General features: G+C 41.6%; 1 protein-coding gene across 5 annotated transcripts in view; it reads right to left on the bottom strand.

Moving 5' to 3' along the window:
• EIF2AK4 (eukaryotic translation initiation factor 2 alpha kinase 4) overlaps positions 1–20,651 on the bottom strand; it is a 114,323-nt gene that overhangs the window by 43,071 nt on the left and 50,601 nt on the right. For all 5 annotated transcript variants that reach the window (XR_009563048.1, XM_030843069.3, XM_060294477.1 and 2 more), the window contains 7 exons: positions 11,077–11,510; positions 10,144–10,213; positions 7,564–7,647; positions 5,675–5,797; positions 3,702–3,806; positions 1,784–1,841; positions 761–840 (listed from right to left, as the gene is read on the bottom strand). Coding sequence is in view for 4 of the 5 variants with exons in the window: in XM_030843069.3 (XP_030698929.1) it covers positions 761–840; positions 1,784–1,841; positions 3,702–3,806; positions 5,675–5,797; positions 7,564–7,647; positions 10,144–10,213; positions 11,077–11,510 (954 nt within the window). In the remaining variant the exon portion in view is untranslated. The remainder of the gene's footprint in view (positions 1–760; positions 841–1,783; positions 1,842–3,701; positions 3,807–5,674; positions 5,798–7,563; positions 7,648–10,143; positions 10,214–11,076; positions 11,511–20,651) is intronic.

The following is a 20,651-nucleotide window of genomic DNA, read 5'->3' on the forward strand; positions in this document are numbered from 1 at the left end:
CTGGCCCTGCATCATCTGACCCTGGCCTTCCCTTCAGCTTTGCTTCATGCCTCTCGCCCTCATAGCTCTCACCACGCTGCAGCCACACTGACCTTCTCTCTGACTGTCCTAAGTGAGCCACGCTACCTCTCACCCACAGTCTTCTCTCTGTGCATGCTATTTCCTCTGTTTACCCCTCTTCTCTCCCAGCCAAGCTCCAGCCCCCAACTTTGCATGGCTTCTCCCCGCTTTCCTCCTTTATCCTGAAACCCATCCTCTTGGGGAGGCTTTCTCTAGTCAGTCGACCTAAAGATGATGTCTTTTACTGTTCTCTGGTCACTGGACTCCATTTCCTTTCTTCTTAGTTCCTACAGAGTTTGTGATTTAAAAATTTTTTATTTGTTTACTGTCTGTTTCATCCACCATCATCCACCAATGCACAAGCTCCCGGAGGGCTGGAATAAGATGTCTTATTACTTGATTGCCTTGTTCCCTGTGTTCCCGGGGCCTGGCCCAGGACCAGTTAGTTCAAATCTGCTTTAGATGGATGGAGGGACTGTAAGCTCCTTGGCAACAACAGTGCCAACTTCAGTCACTGTCCTTGGGCATCACGTGTCCTATTTGGAGCAGTCGCTCAATAGACATGTGGATATATATTGAGTGAATGAATGTTCCTGACTATGTCAGCTGGTAACTAAACCCCAAATGCTGTAATCTTGATATTCTTACTATTATCTCTCTCTTGAGATCTTTCCTTTCCCCCAGAAACCTTCCTCTTTACCTGGTTGTATGCAGATTTGGTGCTGCCTTGGACCTCTGGGCTTACATATAAAGCAGTGCCAACCATCCCAGTCAAATGACCTGCATGGAAGAAGGCAGAGGGAAGGATTTCCAATAACAGGACTTAGAGATAAGGCCAATTTTTAACAAAACAAAACAAAAAAAGTTTCTTAAGAGACATGGTCTGTTAACTGTTTACACTATTCACAGGAAGAAGCAGCATGCATTTCACCAAGCTATTAACCCTAAATCGTAGATGGCCACACACTTTGTTCCACACAGGATGGCTTTGCTGTGGTAAAGGGGCAGTGCCAGGCAGGAAGACCCCAGATGGCCCAGGTCATGAGGCAACCTCCTATTACTACCTGGGGTCAAAGTATAACTGCCTACCCAGAGGAGTAAATTATTCTAATTGAAGGTCTAATTTCTTAGACTTCTGAAGAACAATCTATATAGTGAAAAGGGAAAAAAATTAAAGCATTTTCATAATTTTGTTAATTTAATGAATAATTATAATTTGCTTTAGAATAAAATCTTTACAAATGAAAAAAAGGTTTCATTTTGAGAAATTTTATTCTGTACTGCATATTTAAAATTTTCCTGGACTTCCCTGGCGGTCCAGTGGTTAAGACTCCGCACTTCCACTGCAGGGGGCACGGGTTTCAACCCCGGTCGGGGAACTAAGATCCCCACATGCTGCACGGTGCGCTCCCCGCCAAAAAAATAATAATAAAATGAAATTTTCCTAAGAGGGTAGATCTTATGCTAAGTGTTCTTATCACAAAATTAATAATAATAGTAATAATAAATAAGAGAGCAGGAAGAAACTTGGAGGTGATGGATATGTTTACGGCATAGATTGTGGTGATGCTTTCTTAGGTGTGTATGTACCTCTTAACTCCTCAGGTTGTATACATTACATAGGTAAAGTTTTTGTATGTTAAAAAAAGATAAAAGAGAAAAAAAGAAATTTTGTGGATTGCTTGTTAACACACAAATTAAATATACAGTCTTCTGGATTTACCTGAAGGGTCTGATTTAATCAAGTGATCTCCTGATGTATCATCTTGTTTGCCGTCAGCCTAAAAATTCAAGTAAGCCAAATAACAAATTAAAATGTTATATTATTTCACAGGAATGGATTATCATTTCTAAATGAAGACTGACTGAAAAATATTACACAGAAACCAGAATAACTATAATAATGCTTTTCTGAGCTTTAAATTTTTTTTAGTTTAGTTAGCCTACTAATGCAGGTCTCACTGGAAACCCCAATGAGACCAAGGAGAAGGGCAATTCACTGTAGAACTCCTTCGTGGCAGAACCCCCTGAAAACTTACCTAAACTAATTTATTTTCATATTTCAAATGCCAAAACAGAATTATTTACTGGGAAGAGTAAAGGTATATTAATAACAACAAACTCACTTTCTAACTTTTCTAATTTTTCCACTGGGTCAATTTTTACTCTTCTTTCCTAGAGGCTGGTCACCAAATCTGTTCCACTGTCACTGCTAATACCTCTTAGGTAGCCTCCCTTCTTCCACTACCTCTGTGACAGCATTCCCCTAAATCACTATTTTTCTGACATCTCTCCACAGATTCCTATCACGAGCACTGCCATCAATAACAAGAGCTCTAATACTCGTAGAGCCAGGCAATGTTCCAGGGCTTTACCTATATTCTTATTTTATGCTGGTGACAACTTTGAAGCTGGTACTTGTATTAGGCACATTTTATGGAAAGAATACTAAGAGGTTAAGTAACTTGCCCAAGGACTCTAGCCCAGGGAAGTGGGCCTCCAGAGCCTGTGCTCTTATCTACCTCCCTACTATTACAGCCTACAGATATCAAGTTACATTTGTTAGTCTGGGGATCAAATCCCCATAGAGCCCTTCCTCGGTCTTAGCACTCTTCAAATTCCCCAGTGTTCTGGTCAGGACCATGTCCTTACTGTCCTCCTTCCATTTCCTCCCTCTCTGCTCCTTCTAACCTCACCTTCTACTTTAACCCCTGAGGTTTTTCTCACCATTAATCCAAATCCTAGTTTCTTTTTTTGACCACCCTTATAATTAACTGCATTTACCACAGATTTTGGTGCCTAATCTCTGGCTTATGATGTTAAGTAAAACGCTTCCCCCAGCACTCAAGGCCTGACACCTCCAAGAATCCCCAACCTTCAAGCATCTTCTCTCACTGCTCCCCTACACCTCATAGTTTCAACCAACCAGACAACATGCTGGCCTTCAACAATCATGTCTGCTTACCCCAGGGCCTTTGCTTATGCTGTTCTTTCTCTCGGGAAGCCCCTACCCTGGTGTCACCATGCCCTGCCCTCAATCTCAGCCTACTGGACTCCCACCCATCCTTTAAGGCTCATCTGAAATGCTGTTTTCTTTATACAGCCCTCCTTGATCCTCGTAACCATATGCAAAATTTCTCCTGTTTTTAAGTCTTATATAACTATTTCTCTCACTTCACATTATTTTAGCTTTGTATGTTTAACAACTACTCTACAGTGTTGTGAAGAAGAGCATTAATACCTTCTGATTTATGTTGTCTAGAACTCATTCTTCTGAAGTTTTATGGGTTTTGAGCCTTATTTCCTTAAGCTAACTAAAAGCCCATCGGGTGTAAAGCATCTAGCCCAGTGCCTGGCATGGTAGACCAAAACGTTTCATAAAGTATTTCATGCCTTTGACCTAAATATCACCCACAAACTAGTAATTTTATGTCTCTCAAGTGGAACGCACTCACTAAAACGTATTCACAATTTCAAAGCCTGCAGGATCGTTTGCAGCTGCCCCTTCAGACTTGTATACTTTCCTGGGGATTACACAGCAGAGTTCAGTTCAGTCTCATAGTCATGAGAATGTTAGAAGACAGGATAATTAAGGCACATGGGTCCATTTTCAGGTACATCTGAATCAAAAAAATACTCACAGCAAAGGCTAGATGGTCTGTCGCTAAACCAAAATCACCTATTTTTACATGGTCATCAGAATCCAAAAAAATGTTGACAGGCTTCAAATCTCGGTGAATCATTCCCTGATGGAAAAGAGCAAAGAAACCAACAATTTTTTCCCAAACATAACTTATATCATACCTGTTTCCTCATTTGAAAGGCCAACCTAGTGATGAAAATTGGATGAGGTCTTCTCCTGCAGACCATGCTAGTCCAGGCTGTCTGACCTCTGCAATGTCTCCCAAACGTCCTGCCAATGACCTTGCCACCCTCTCCCAATCTACCTGCTGGTGGTCCTTATCAGGTCCAATCCAAACGGTTCCCTTTGGCATCCAAGACCCCTGTATATCAGGTTCACAATGATCTTTCTCTCTACTGCATCACAAAACCCTTGCTCTGGTCAGGGAGATACACACCATTTTCATTCCCTCTTCTACTCATTTCTTCAGGCTACCTGCCCTGCCCAGGCTTTTCTCCACTCATTGGAATTGTACCAATATTTACAAGTGCCAGCTCACTCATGAAGACTTCCACAGTAATTCTAATAATTCAACTTTGCATTCCCAGCATACCAGGTAAGTGTTCAATGATTTCTTGTTACGTGAACATTACTTTCTCCCCTTCCTAACAGCATCCTCATCATGCTTACTGTTTCCGGTACTATAATACAGGAAATAAATGTAATAAAAACACTTGATGGTGTGATCTCTCTTACTGTTACATGAAGGTAAATTTCGGCTCCCTCAAAAAAACAGGAAGTCCCTCTCAAGTATGGGGTTTGTCATACACTTGTGCCTTCCTCTATTTCTAGGTTTGGCAGTGTTAGACACCCAACAAATGGTTGGCAGGTACTGAGCAGATTAGATGGCAAGGAAGACAGTGCACAGAGCACGGTTCTAGGACCCCAGGACGCTAGCACAGTAATAGAGTTCTAATGACCTTCATTAGAGCCCATTTTTATGTCCAACCTTGCAAATTCCACTTCCACCAAATCATTTATAAACTAGACATCTGTAAATTATAGTCCTGGCTTTTTACTAAATATGGTACAGTATAAATAATTTAAGGTTAAAGAAAATTGAGGCAAAGGAAAAAACGTATTTACACTAACACATTAGACAATCCCATTTTTAAAATGTAAGCAGTGTTTCATCTTGAAGCTAGGTCCATTAGCGTTTACATCATGATGACAATTTCTAGCTTTACAGTGACATTTTATACATGCGGCAAACTATGTTAGTCTCATCTCTACCCTTGCTAGATGACTTTCTAATTTTCCCATGTTCCTAGGAAAGGGAGCACTGAGTCAGAATCACATATCTTGGCAGGTATTAATCACACTCTCACTTTATCTAAACCACTCAAGGAATCATCCTCATGTTCCATACATGTTCAATTATTTCCACCTAACCCGGAGGCTGGCAAACTTTTTCTGTAAAGGGCCAGATAGTAAATCTTTTAGGCTTTATGGGCCACACAGTCTCTGCCACAACTACTCAACTCCACAGTGCAGCACAAGAACAGCCACAGGCAACACATAAACTGGTATGGCCCTCTTCCAATACAATGTTATTTATGGACACATTTGAATTTCATAGAATTTTCAGGTATCATGAAATATTACCCTTCTTTCAATTTTTTACAACCATTTAAAAATGTAAGGGCCAGTCTTAGCTCACAGGCTGAACAGAAGCAGGTAGGGAGTTAGATTTGACCCATGGGCTATAGTTTGCTGACCCCTCTTCTATCCTTCAATGCTTTCTTTGAACTTTGATGCTTTATACTATTTTCTCGTCTTTTGATATGTTCTATTTCCTATAAAAATAGATTATTTCAACATACCCATAATTTTCCCTCTATTTTAGGTTTTCTCAAATCTCACAATATTTGATTTTGTTATAAATTTTATGTAAACGTAAGTTTTTCAGATATAAAATATTGCAAAGCTTACTTTTTCATGGATATAAGCCAATCCATCCAGAATCTCTCGGAAAAGCCTCCAGAGCCTGACGGTGTCTCGATATAGTCCCTGGTCAATTGTGTCACGTAAAGTGCTCTTTTCACAGTACTCCATCTATGGACAAGAACAAACCAGGCAGGATTTGATGATATAGAGTTTCAATTAAGGAGGACAATGGCAATTAATGTAATCCCCCATTTTAAAACGTGTACCATGGATTTTAAATACTTATGGAAAAGGCTTATTTTTTTAATTAAAAAAAGAAACCAACAGTATTAAAAAAAATTGGGAAGAAATATGCATAATCTCTAGCACCCCAACAAAATCATTTTTATTTTTTATATTATTGTTCATTAAAAAAATAAGACTTTAAAATCCTTGTCACATATAATATGAAAACACTTAGAATTAAGTAAAAGTGTATTTTTTGTTTTACAAGATTGTTTCCAAACCCAAATTTCCAAGAAGGGCTAATTAATAATCCAATGATGTCATTAGCCTTTCTCATTTGCATGTTAAATTAATGACAATGACCTTCAAGTCTAGAGCAAAACACTGTAAATATCACAACATTTAAGAAAGGGCTCTATCTCATCCTTCTTAAGTGTATTAATCTATCAGAAAACAATGCAATATCATTTAAACCTTAGAGCAACATGCAGCATTTGATTTATGAAACTAGCCTATGTTTCAAACCAGTGCCACAGTTGAGATTTCTCATGAAGAAGGACTTTCTTGTTTTCAAAGAGAGGAACATGTCATTTTAAATGAGAGGAATATCCTCTCATGCTCAGAATAACATCTACAAACTCTGACTCATCCTCCAGGCCTCCCACACCAAGATCCCACCACACCTCACGTACCTCTGCTAGGTATTTCTGTCTCACTGTAACTGTTTACAGCATAATGGCATGTAGTAGATACTCAACAGTTAGCGGTTTGGGGGACGAATGCTTTATCATGTGTGTAAGTGGTTTATGTTCAGGGAAAACCTAAAACCCGCTGTAACCCCAGGAAAGCAACCACCTAACTAGACTCTTTTGAAACGTTACACTTGTCTGAGGGCTCCTTCTTGGGCATAGTACCGTATCTCACATTTAAAGATCTGCCTCCTTGCAGATGTGACTGAAAACACTAATAATGACTCACGGTCCTGTTCACTTGGGCCAGAGGCAAGTTTTCCGCTTTGGTTTGTGGCTGTCCCTCTGCTGGCTGAGCTCGCCACTGTCCAGAATGCGCCCCTCGGAAGTGTGAGCAGGACAAAGCCTATAAGCTTCCCTTTAGCAATGCCCCACTGGAACTGGTTCTCCTGTCCCTCAGGGGTTCCAGGACAAGCCACTTTCCTAAAACCAGGTGGGTGTTTCTTCTGTACACACGAGGATGTATGTGCCTCGTACCTTGCTTGTCCAGATTTGACTTGTTAGACAAAGCAGAGTTTCTGTACATGCCCAGTCTAGCGCTTATGGAACTCAGGTGGGTTCTAATTACTTCACACATGTTATTTTGTTTATTCTTCACAAGCCATTGAGGTAACTGCTACTGTTTAATTTATAGGTGGGGAACCTGGGACACAGAATGCTGAAGAACCGTGCCTGAGCTCACAAAGCTGTGACCAGTGGATCCAGGATGTAAACTTACACAGCCTAAGTTAAGTCCAGAGCTGGAACCACTGCCCTGTGCCATCTCCTGCTACGGTACAGGAGAGCATGGGTTCAAGGCAGGGGGAAAGGGCCTCCATGCTATAATCCTCTCTGGCCAATTAATCTTTGGCAGTGCGATGAGCCCTCTTTGCTCGCTCTCTTGCTCTCATCTCCCAAAACCTACCCACCAGCATACTACTGGGAGTTGCCGTGTCACTGAGCTGCATGCCAGGGCCTCACCTGGATGTAGAGGTAGTGCACAGCCTCAGTGGTTGCCGGTGGCTCACTTTCAGGGCAACTGTTCTTTCCATTGCAATCTTCATCCTAACCCAAGAGGAACACACGAGAGCTCAAAATGAGGCTGAAATGAAACAAGATCACCACCACCAAGTCTTTTGTTCCTGCCCCTACCACATAGATAGCGATCCTGCTGCCTTAGAGGGAAGGTGAGTGAGCAGAACAACAACTACTGTCCTTTAGATGCTTACAGTATTTAAAAGGCAATTTTGCCAATACCAGAATCTAATGCACAGTTTACAGGTCTGTTACTGTACAGAACAATGATGGGGACAATAGGAAACAGGTGGGTATTAAAGGTAATCCACAGAAAGGCTCTAAGTCAATTCCTTCTCACCACTTGCTATCTTTCTATGGATAAGAAGGGTAGAATGTACACAGGCTAATATTTTAAGACTTCAGTTTTATTGGAATGCCTACCTTTGATGGTAGACTTACTTTGGAAACAGAAGATGAGAAATCCATCTTTAGCTAAAACAATTTAAATGTGATCACATTACCAGACGGCACACTGCCCTCGGCTACAGCACTGAAGAACCACCACCCAGCTGACACTTAGGGTGACCGATCCTCTACACTACTTTTCCACATGGTTAGTCTGCCAGTCCCCTACAGCTGTTTTTCTAACTCATGTCCCTTAAAAAAAAAATTCTTTCTTCTTCTAATAGACATATTTAAATACTCCCTCCTACCCCCAAGTATGGGAAAGCATTAGGTAGCATTTGACTGTTTCTGATTTGCATTTTTTGTGTGGAAACATTTTTTCAACATTTTATCTTTATTGAATGAAAAAAACTGCTCTGGAAACAATCAAATTCTACTTTTTTTTTTTTTTTTTGGCCACACTGCGTAGCTTGTGGGATCTTAGTTCCCCGATCAGGGATTGAACCCGGGCCGTCCGTAGTGAAACCTCGGAGTCCTAACCACTGGACAGCCAGGGAATTCCCTCAGTTCTACTCTTGAATCATTTATTTATTCTGGGGATTATCCGTACAAGATTGTTAATCTCTTAGAGGCTTCTACCCATCAATTAGAATGCCCATGGGATACCTCCCTTAATTGAGAAAAACCAGAATTGTAAATTTGGTGCCCCCATAATGATTATATGCATAACTAATGCTAAAACCAAAGCAGTTAGGCTACTTGTGCTATTATTCCTTAAACTTCCTCAGGGGTTAAGGGGATTTTAATAGAAAAGGGAAGTACTTTTAAAAAATGCTGGGACTTCCCTGGCAATCCAATGGTTAAGAATCCGTGTTTCCACTGCAGGGGGCACAGATTCAATCCCTGGTTGGGGAACTAAGATCCTGCATACTGCTCGGCGCAGCCCAAAAAAAAAGTGCTGGCTAAAGCATTCAAACCTCATTCAAACCAATTTAACTGCTTATCTAAGACAGTCTATGTGTAGACTTTTTTTTTTTTTTTTGGCGGTACGCGGGCCTCTCACTGTTGTGGCCTCTCCCGTTGCAGAGCACAGGCTCCGGACGCGCCAGGCCCAGTGGCCACGGCTCATGGGCCCAGCCGCTCCGCGGCACATGGGATCCTCCCAGACCGGGGCACGAACCCGCGTCCCCCGCATCTGCAGGCGGACTCTCAACCACTGCGCCACCAGGGAAGCCCTAGACTTCTTTTTATCTGCTATGAATGCACCCTGCTTGTAATTATATTTTTATGCCTGGTAGTAAAGTCACTGCATCCAATCCCCAGCTGCAGAAGGTTTCTCTAGCAATAACTGACAGCCCTGGAAATTACAAAGCTTCACACCGACTCCAAGCCATCAGCACTGAGGGGCTCTGCTGGCCTGGATGCAGGAATATACAGAATTGAGTGGGATCCAAGGCTTCGAGCAGCGTTTCTCAAATCTTTCAGACCATGTTGTATTTTATATTACACCTAATACATATACTCATAAGAGACAAGTTCTATGAAGAGAGTTTACCTTTACTAGTGTGACACATTTTGGTATTCTTTACTCTTCTCTACAGCATTAAAAATAAAATGAAAAAAATAAATTAAAAAAATAAAATAAAATGAAGCTGGTTGTAACCCTTGAAACTGATTTCATAACCCATTACAGGATCATAACCCACAGTGTTAAAACACTGTTCCAGAGGATGGTTTATGAGAGTAAGTCATCAAGATTAATTGATGTGAGAGAGACCTACATAACTCCACAATTAGGCTGTTTAGTTACTCAATTAATTTGCATTCAACCCTCATCCCCAACCACATAATGTTTCCTAAAATCCTCTAGGAAGTGGTTTTCACTAAAAGCAAAATAAAACAAAAAAACCCCAGTATGTCAATTTATTCTTCTCTTTTTATTATGTGGATAAATTAAGACCTATAAGTAACCCTATGAGTAGCTTATTTTAAAAAATCATGTTTTAAAATCGACAGTTTCTATATCTGCATATCAGATTAAGGCTTTACTATTTTACCTGAGGTTTATAACATCAAACATTTGCTTATGTACCCATCCCATGAAGAATAAAAAGGTGTAACTTCTATTTATATATTTACCTGATTCTGACTTTTACTGTTCTCATCTTCATTGTCAAAGATGATATCACTGTCAGAATCTGAAGCAGGTCTTAAAAAGAGAAATAGAGAAAGACTAAAAAAACCAAATTCCCTGTTACAATTCAATAGCTCAGAGTTATGATAAACTGTATCCAAATGGATACAATGAAATAAAACATGAATGTAAACGACCAGGGTGGATTCTGAGATGCATTAAACTTTATTAACATCTTTCTAATTAATTAATTAATTAATTTATAGCTGTGTTGGGTCTTCGTTTCTGTGCAAGGGCTTTCTCTAGTTGTGGCAAGCGGGGGCCACTCTGCATCACGGTGCGCGGGCCTCTCACTATTGTGGCCTCTCTTGTTGCGGAGCACAGGCTCCAGACGCGCAGGCTCAGTAATTGTGGCTCACGGACCCAGCCGCTCCATGGCATGTGGGATCTTCCTGGACCAGGGCTCGAACCCGTGTCCCCTGCCTTGGCAGGCAGATTCTCAACCACTGCACCACCAGGGAAGCCCTGAGATGCGTTAAACTTTAAACTTTATTTTAGGATCATAATTACTGGTTTGGTAACCCTTTTTAGAGCTGCAGTAGGTCCTATGTCAAGACTCCAAATTAGTTCCTTTATGCTCCACAGAGTCGGAAGCCCTTATCTAAAAAGAATGCTCTTTTAAAAATCCTATTAAATGTATTAAGAGGAGGGACTGGAAGAAGTTTCTATTTTTCCTTCCTCCAGGGCTTGGATTTTGGAGATCTCTTGAAGATATCAGAGGGGAAAAACCCTTGGACTGAATTTGGTTACTCTCTAAAACTGAGTTGCATATACATGTATTTCATCATGGTCCACAGGACTGGATTTCTAACCAAGTCCCTCCCCTTCCCCGGCCTGGGCTTGGCGGGGATGAGCCAGCAGCGCCCGGGAACTCTTACAGGAAGGACTGTGAGAAGACGCCGTCGTGCTCCTCGTCGTCATCCTCGTCGCTGCTGGAGTCCGGGCCGGCAGCGGGGAAGCGGGCGCTGCCCGAGCGCTCAGCCGATGTGCTCCACTCCACCGAGCTGCTGAGGATGGGCGGCGGCGCGGCCGCCTCCACGCTGCCCGGGCCGTCTGTGTCGCTGTCGCCGATGGGCAGTCGGGGCAAGGCTCGCCCGTCCAGGGCCTGGGGTCCCGCGTCTGGGGGCGGCGTCGCGGGGCCCGCCGGCCGCTCGTGCCTCTCGATCCAGGCGTTGTAGTAGCGCACGATGTTCTCGTGGTGCAGACGCGACAGCAACGTCACCTCGCCCTTGATCCTGCGGAAGTGCCTGCTGGCCGGGTTGATGGGGATGCGCTTCACCGCGTAGCAGCAGCCGTCCAGCTTGTTCTGCACCTGCCGCACGAAGGAGAAAGGAGAGGGGTCCGGCAGGTCAGCCACTCCAAACCCTGTACCGACTGGCATTCCTACCGTGTCAGCCCATCTCCTCCCAAGGAGAACCCCGAGTTCTGAGTCAGAACCCACAGCTACAGTCGAGGACCACGTGTCTGAAGTTCTTAAGCTGAAGAAAGTCGTGACTGCCAAAAACAGAAAACATTTCACCCCAAGCTAAATGTATAGCGCCTGCTAAGAGACTCTGGGGAAAACATAATCTCCATTTTAATCATTCATTTTATTGACAATTATATCCCTGCTTTCCCAATATCACATCTGCTATCTAAATTTCCAAGTAAACCTTGTTGCTTTTTTAACCTTGTTTTTAAAAAATTATTTTCCAAACTCAGTGTAAATTTTTAGGTGATTTTAGTTTCTCTCCACTTGTTTTTTTAAACTTAAAGTCACCAAACACAAACTAAGCAACAGTTTTAACAGACCTGCATGCAAATTCTAATTCTCAACTTACAAAGAACTTGGGCAAATGACTTAATTTCCTTGAAACTCGATTTTTTAATCTATAAAATGGCATTTATGCCACTTCCCTTACCTCAAAGGCGACTGTGAGGATTAAATGAAATGATGTGAGTAAAGCACCTGTATCAAGGTGTCACAGAGAAAGGTGTTCAATAAATAAAGTAATTGGCATTAACACAATTACTGCCCATCGATTTTATTACTAAGATTGAAGATTTACAACTGATGTTATGTAAGGAAACTAGAACAATACAATTGAGAATAAAGGAAAAACACAAGAAAAATACAAGAAAATGTTTCAAAGGCCAAATCTCCGTATTTTACACAGAGGCATCCTTATCCCGGGCAGTTTTGCTATGCAGTTGGGTCGACTAAGTATTTTTTATAAAATTTTGTTTTCTGAACCTTCCAGTTCCAACCATGCAGGGCAACTGAAGTCATGGAAACTAACAACTTGCCCATCGCAGAGGGACAAACTAGTTGGTTACAAAAGAGAGCATCATTCTCTTATTTGGCTCATAGGCTTCTATGCCAAAAACTACTTTTAGGAATGAGAAAGGAATACTATAAAAGTGAGCTTCAGATTATCTTTTTGGGGGTACAGAAATAGTGGTACAAAGTACATTTTTGAGTAAAACAGGTGTCAGTCTGAATGCTGGCTGAAATGTCTTAGTGATGTATGTGACCTCAGGCAAATGACATAACTTCTCTCAGCATCGGTTCCCTCATCTGCAAAATGGGATAATACCTATTTCATAAGAATGTCATGAGATTAAAAGACAAGGTTCACGAACCACCTGGCACACAGCCGCAAACAGGAAATGTGCTCCAAAAAAATGACAGTCGTGTGTTCTTTTACTGCCACGTTAATAGAGTGGAGGACTGTGGGGAAGTTGTGGCACTGTCTTTCAACCTCATATCTCAGTACATATCACATATGCTATTGTAACCAAGCAGGACCCTATGGGGCCTTCCCAGGACAAATCGCCCACCATGTCCTCTGCCTGTGTCTTGTTTGTAGAAAAGCTTTATTCTCCCAGGCCTCCCGAGTCACAAAAGGCTGCTCAATAATGACTGAAAGAATGTGAACATGTAGTGACAAAAAAATAGCAGTTGGGCCAGGAGAATTGCTAACAATTTAAAAAGTGAATCAGCCATGTAACAGCCACAGAATCTTTAGTTCTTTCCTGAAGGACATAGATAACATGTCTGATGCATGTCCCTGAGTTGTTTTACAGATACTAAAACTAAAACCTCCACCAGATAGAAGAATCTAACTGCATGAGGAGCATGAGCATGTAGCCCCCAGACTGGCTGGAACCGGTCTGGTTCCAGTTAACATCTTAACTGATGATGTTAAGCCCCGTGATACCACCCTCTTGCCTCACCGTCACCCAATCAAAGAATGGTACACAAGCTGATCACGCACCCTGCAACTCTCTCCCTCATCTTGCCTTTAAAAATGCTTCCCTGGAATCCACTGGGGAGTTTGGGTCTCTTGGTTATTAGCTGCCCGTACTCCTTGCTTGGTGCCTGCAATAAATGCTGCAAAATCCTCTATCAAATCCTAGTGTCAGTAAGTTGGCTTTACTGCGAGTGGGTGAGCTGACCCAATTTTGGTTTGGTAACACTATGTGTCACTGACTGGGGTGTGGGGCTTGCTACACGAGAACTCCTAGGAATTCATTTACTAAAATGCAAAGGTGCATTAACAGTAATGGGTCCAATTGCTAATGAAATTCCAGATCTCTGAGGAGATGGCCCTACCTTAACCTGAAAATAGAGATGGGGTGTGAGGACTGTTGGGTTCTCACAGGGAGAAACCACAGGAAAAACATGGGGGATTAAGTTACTAGGATGTTTTTGTTATATGAGCTTACTAATCAGTTTTAAGTACTTGAAAGGAAATGAAGTTTGATCATGTTTGGAATTCAAGAATCTAAAATTAATGTTAAAGGAGTTGATCAAAATTATAAAGGGATAATATAAACTTCAATCATCCACTTCTCTTAAAGATAACTATGATTACCTGATCAGGATATCTGTCTGCCCAAAGTAGACCTATTTAATCACCTAAACGTAATAGCTATATTTTCAAGAAGAAAGTTGAAAATTTCCCATGATATTACGACTTTCTTTTGGAAAACCTGCTTAAGTTTGTCTTTCTGTAGAAAAACTAATGTAATTCTTTTTTCAATGTAAAAGGCCTTCCACAGTGATACAGGTAATGCTTCCTAAGAATACTCTCAGAATCCGAAACACACTCATGCCCTATTGATGGTGCGTTACTTTCTTTTTTTGTTTTTGTTTTGTTTTGTTTTGTTTTTGCAGTACGTGGGCCTCTAACTGTTGTGGCCTCTCCCATTGCGGAGCACAGGCTCTGGACGCACAGGCTCAGCGGCCATGGCTCACGGGCCCAGCCGCTCCATGGCATGTGGGATCCTCCCGGACCAGAGCACGAACCCGTGTCCCCTGCATTGGCAGGTGGACTCTCAACCACTGCGCCACCAGGGAAGCCCATCTGCTACTTTTTTATGGGTAAGATGACATATCTCATATGGATTTGATAACAGTAATCTGGGACTCTTAAATTCAAACAAAATACTTAAATTACACAAAAAGAGTTGAAAACTCTCTCTTAAGGGGCAGATGATAATAAAAGTTGCCCAAATAGCCTGGAATAAGTAAGGGAAGACCTAACAGCAGCACACCTTAATAATGCATCACGGAGCAGCTTCAGGATGGCATGGAATCACCTTCCTCCACACAAATACATCAGAAATACATCTACATGTGGAACAACTCCTACAGAACACCTACTAAACGCTGGCAGAAGAACTCAGACCTCCCAAAAGGCAAGAAACTCTCCACATACCTGGGCAGGACAAAAGAAAAAACAGAGACAAAAGAATAGAGACGGGACCTGCACCAGTGGGAGGGAGCTGTGAAGGAGGAAAGGTTTCCACACACTAGGAAGCCCCTTCGCGGGCAGAGACTGCGGGTGGCGGAGGGGGGAGCTTCGGTGCCACGGAGGAGAGTGCAGCAACAGGGGTGCGGAGGGCAAAGTGGAAAGATTGCCGCACAGAGGATTGGAGCCGACCAGCACTTACCAGCCAGAGAGGCTTGTCTGCTCACCGGCTGGGGCGGGCGGGGCTGGGAGCTGAGGCTCGGGTTTCGGTGGGATCCCCGGGAGAGGACTGGGGTTGGCTGCGTGAACACAGCCTGCAGGGGGTTAGTGCAACACGGCTAGGTGGGAGGGAGTCCGGGGAAAAGTCTGGAGCTGCCGAAGAGGCAAGAGACTTTTTCTTGCCTCTTTGTTTCCTGGTGCGTGAGGAGAGGGGATTAAGAGCACTGCTTAAAGGAGCTCCAGAGACGGGCACGAGCCACGGCTAACAGCGCGGACCCCAGAGACAGGCAAGAGACGCTAAGGCTGCTGCTGCAGCCACCAAGAACCCTGCGTGTGAGCACCGGTCACTATCCACACCTCCGCTCCCGGGAGCCTGTGCAGCCCGGCACGGCCAAGGTCCCGTGATCCAGGGACAACTTCCCCGGGAGAACACACGGCACACCTCAGGCTGCTGCAATGTCATACTGGCCTCTCGCCCCGCACTCCGTACCCCTCCCTCCCCTCCGGCCTGAGTGAGCCAGAGCCCCCAATCAGCTGCTTCTTTAACCCTGTCCTGTCTGAGCGAAGAACAGACGCCCTCAGGCAACCTACACGCAGAGGCGGGTCCAAATCCAAAGCTGAACCCCAGGAGATGTGTGAACAAAGAAGAGAAAGGGAAATCTCTCCCAGCAGCCTCGGGAGCAGCGGATTAAATCTCCACAATCAAACTGATTTACCCTGCATCTCTGGAATACCTGAATAGACAATGAATCATTTCAAATCGAGGAGGTGGATTTTGGGAGCAACGATATAAATATATATTTTTTCCCTTTTTCTCTTTTTGTGAGTGTGTATGTGTATGCTTCTGTGTGTGATTTTGTCTGTATAGCTTTGCTTTTACCATTTGTCCTAGGGTTCGGTCTGTCTGTTTTTTGTTTTTTTTTTTTTTAGTATAGCTTTTAGTGCTTGTTATCATTGGTGGATTTGCTATGTGCTTTGGTTGCTCTCTTCTTTCCTCTTGTTTTATTACTTAAAAAACATTTTTTAAAATAATTTTTATTTTAATAACTTTTATATTTTATTTTATCTTCTTTCTTTCTTTTTTTTCTTCCTTTTATTCTGAGCCGTGTGGATGAAAGGCTCTTGGCGCTCCAGCCAGGCGTCAGTGTTGTGCCTCTGAGGTGGGAGAGCCAACTTCAGGACATTGGTCCGCAAGAGACCACTGAGCTCCGAACAGTGAAAATCTCCCAGAGATCTCCATCTCAACGCCAAGACCCACCTCCACTCAACGACCAGCAAGCTACAGTGATGGACACCCTATGCCAAACAACTAGCAAGACAGGAACACAACCCCACCCATTAGCAGAGAGGCTGCCTAAAATCATAGTAAGGCCATAGGCACCCCAAAACACACCACCAGACGTGGATCTGCCCACCAGAAAGACAAGATCCAGCCTCATCCACCAGAACACAGGCACTAGTCCCCTTCACCAGGAAGCCTCCACAACCCACTGAACCAACCTTAGCCACTGGGGGCAGACACCAAAAACAACAGGAACTACGAACCTGCAGCCTGCGAAAAGGAGACCCCAAACACAGTAAGTTAAGCAAAATGAGAAGACAGCGAAACACACAGCAGATGAAGGAGGAAGGTAAAAACCCATGAGACCTAACAAATGAAGAGGAAATAGGCAGTCTACCTGAAAAAGAATTCAGAATAATGATAGTAAAGATCTTCCAAAGTCTTGGAAATAGAATGGAGAAAATACAAGAAACGTTTAACAAGGACCTAGAAGAACTAAAGAGCAAACAGTGATGAACAACACAGTAAATGAAATCAAATATTCTCTAGAAGTGATCAATAGCAGAATAACTGAGGCAGAAGAACAGATAAGTGACCTGGAAGATAAAATAGTGGAAATAACTACTGCAGAGCAGAATAAAGAAAAAAGAATGAAAAGAATTGAGGACAGTCTCAGAGACCTCTGGGACAACATTAAACACACCAACATTCGCATTATAGGGGTCCCAGAAGAAGACAAAAAGAAAGGGACTGAGAAAATATTTGAAGGATTATAGTTTAAAACTTCACTAATATAGGAAAGGAAATAGTTAAGTCCAGGAAATACAGAGAGTCCCATACAGGATAAATCCAAGGAGAAACACACCAAGGCACATATTAATCAAACTATCAAAAATTAAATACAAAGAAAAAATATTAAAAGCAGCAAGGGAAAAACAACAAATAACATACAAGGGAATCCACATAAGGTTAACAGCTGATCTTTCAGCAGAAACTCTGCAAGCCAGAAGGGAATGGCAGGTGATATTTAAAGTGATGAAGGGGAAAAACCTACAACCAAGATTACCCAGCAAGGATCTCATTCAGATTTGACAGAGAAATTAAAACCTTTACAGACAAGCAAAAGCTAAGAGAATTCAGCACCACCAAACCAGCTTTACAACAAATGCTAAAGGAACTTCTCTAGGTAGGAAACACAAGAGAAGGAAAAGACCTACAATAACAAACCCAAAACAATTAAGAAAATGGTAACAGGAAGATACATATTGATATTTACCTTAAATGTAAATGGATTAAATGCTCCAACCAAAAGAGAAAGACTGGCTGAATGGATACAAAAACAAGACCCATATATATGCTGTCTACAAGAGACCCACTTCAGACCTAGGGACACATACAGACTGAAGGTGAGGGGATGGAAAAAGATATTCCATGCAAATGGAAACCAAAAGAAAGCTGGAGTAGCAATTCTCATATCAGATAAAATAGACTTTAAAATAAAGACTATTAAAAGAGACAAAGAAAAACACTACATAATGATCAAGGGATCAACCCAAGAAGAAGATATAACAATTGTAAATATTTATGCACCCAACATAGGAGCACCTCAATACATAAGGCAAATACTAACAGCCATAAAAGGGGAAATCGACAATAACACATTCACAGTAGGGGACTTTAACACCCCACTTTCACCAACGGACAGATCATCCAAAATGAAAATAAATAAGGGAACACAAGCTTTAAATGATACATTAAACAAGGTGGAGTTAATTGATATTTATAGGACATTCCATCCAAAAACAACAGAATACACTTTCTTCTCAAGCGCTCATGGAACATTCTCCAGGGTAGATCATATCTTGGGTCACAAGTCAAGCCTTGGTAAATTTAAGAAAATTGAAATCCTCTCAAGTATCTTTTCTGACCACAACACTATGAGACTAGATATCAATTACAGGAAAAAATCTGTAACAAATACAAACACATGGAGGCTAAATAATACACTACTTAATAACCAAGAGATCACTGAAGAAATCAAAAAATACCTAGAAACAAATGACAATGAAAACATGACGACCCAAAACCTATGGGATGCAGCAAAAGCAGTTCTAAGAAGGAAGTTTACAGCAATACAATCCTACCTTAAGAAACAAGAAACACCTCAAATAAACAACCTAACCTTACACCTAAAGCAATTAGAGAAAGAAGAACAAAAAAAACCCAAAGTTAGCAGAAGGAAAGAAATCATAAAGATCAGAGCAGAAATAAATGAAAAAGAAATGAAGGAAACGATAGCAAAGATCAATAAAACTAAAAGCTGGTTCTTTGAGAAGATAAACAAAATTGATAAGCCATTAGCCAGACTCATCAAGAAAAAAAGGGAGAAGACTCAAATCAATAGAATTAGAAATGAAAAAGGAGAAGTAACAACTGACACTGCAGAAATACAAAGGATCATGAGAGATTACTACAAGCAGCTATATGCCAATAAAATGGACAACCTGGAAGAAATGGACAAATTCTTAGAAATGCACAACCTTCCGAGACTGAACCAGGAAGAAATAGAAAATATGAACAGACCAATCACAAGCACTGAAATTGAAACTGTGATTCAGAATCTTCCAACAAACAAAAGCCTAGGACCAGATGCCTTCAAAGGCGAATTCTATCAAACATTTAGAGAAGAGCTAACACCTATCCTTCTCAAACTCTTCCAAAATACAGCAGAGGGAGGAACACTCCCAAACTCATTCTACGAGGCCACCATCACCCTGATACCAAAACCAGACACAGATGTCACAAAGAAAGAAAACTACAGGACAATATCACTGATGAACATAGATGCAAAAATCCTCAACAAAATACTAGCAAACAGAATCCAACAGCACATTAAAAGGATCATACACCATGGTCACGTCGGGTTTATTCCAGGAATGTAAGGATTCTTCAGTATACGCAAATCAATCAATGGGATACACTGTATTAACTAATGGAAGGAGAAAAACCATATGATCATCTCAATAGATGCAGAGAAAGCTTTCGACAAAATTCAGCACCCATTTATGATAAAAACCCTCTAGAAAGTAGGCATAGAGGGAACTTATCTCAACATAATAAAGGCCATATATGACAAACCCACAGCCAACATCATTCTCAATGGTGAAAAACTGAAACCATTTCCACTAGGATCAGGAAAAAGACAAGGTTGCCCACTGTCACCACTATTATTCAACATAGTTTTGGAAGTTTTAGCCACGGCGATCAGAGAAGAAAAAGAAATAAAAGGAATCCAAATCAGAAAAGAAGAAGTAAAGCTGTCACTGTTTGCAGATGACATGATACTATACATAGAGAATCCTAAAGATGCTACCAGAAATCTACTAGAGCTAATCAATGAATTTGGTAAAGTTGCAGGATACAAACTTAATGCACAGAAACCTCTTGCATTCCCATACACTAATGATGAAAAATCTGAAAGAGAAATTAAGAAAACATTCCCATTTACCATTGCAACAAAAAGAATAAAATATCTAGGAATAAACCTACTTAAGGAGACAAAAGACCTGTATGCAGAAAACTATAAGAGACTGATGAAAGAAATTAAAGATGATACAAATAGATGGAGAGATATGCCATGTTCTTGGATTGGAAGAATCAACATTGTGAAAATGACTCTACTACCCAAAGCAATCTACAGATTCAATGCAATCCCTATCAAACTACCAATGGCATTTTCCACAAAACATTTCACAATTTGTATGGAAACACAAAGGACTCCAAATAGCCAAAGCAATCTTGAGAAAGAAAAACAGAGCTGGAGGAATCAGGCTCCTGGACTTCAGACTATACTACAAAGCTACAGTAATCAAGACAGTATGGTACTGGCACAAAAACAGAAATGTAGATCAATGGAACAGGATAGAAAGCCCAGAGATAAACCCACGCACATATGGTCACCTTATCTTTGATAAAGGAGGCAAGAATATACAGTGGAGAAAAGACATCGTCTTCAATAAGTGGTGCTGGGAAAACTGGACAGCTACATGTAAAAGAATGAAATTAGAATACTCCCTAACACCATACACAAAAATAAACTCTAAATGGATTAAAAACCTAAATGTAAGGCCAGACAATATCAAACTCTTAGAGGAAAACATAGGCAGAACACTCTATGACATAAATCACAGCAAGATCCTTTTTGACCCATCTCCTA

This window comes from Globicephala melas, chromosome 2 (genome assembly GCF_963455315.2).
Source record: "Globicephala melas chromosome 2, mGloMel1.2, whole genome shotgun sequence".
In the NCBI taxonomy this organism is placed as follows: Eukaryota; Metazoa; Chordata; class Mammalia; order Artiodactyla; family Delphinidae; genus Globicephala; species Globicephala melas.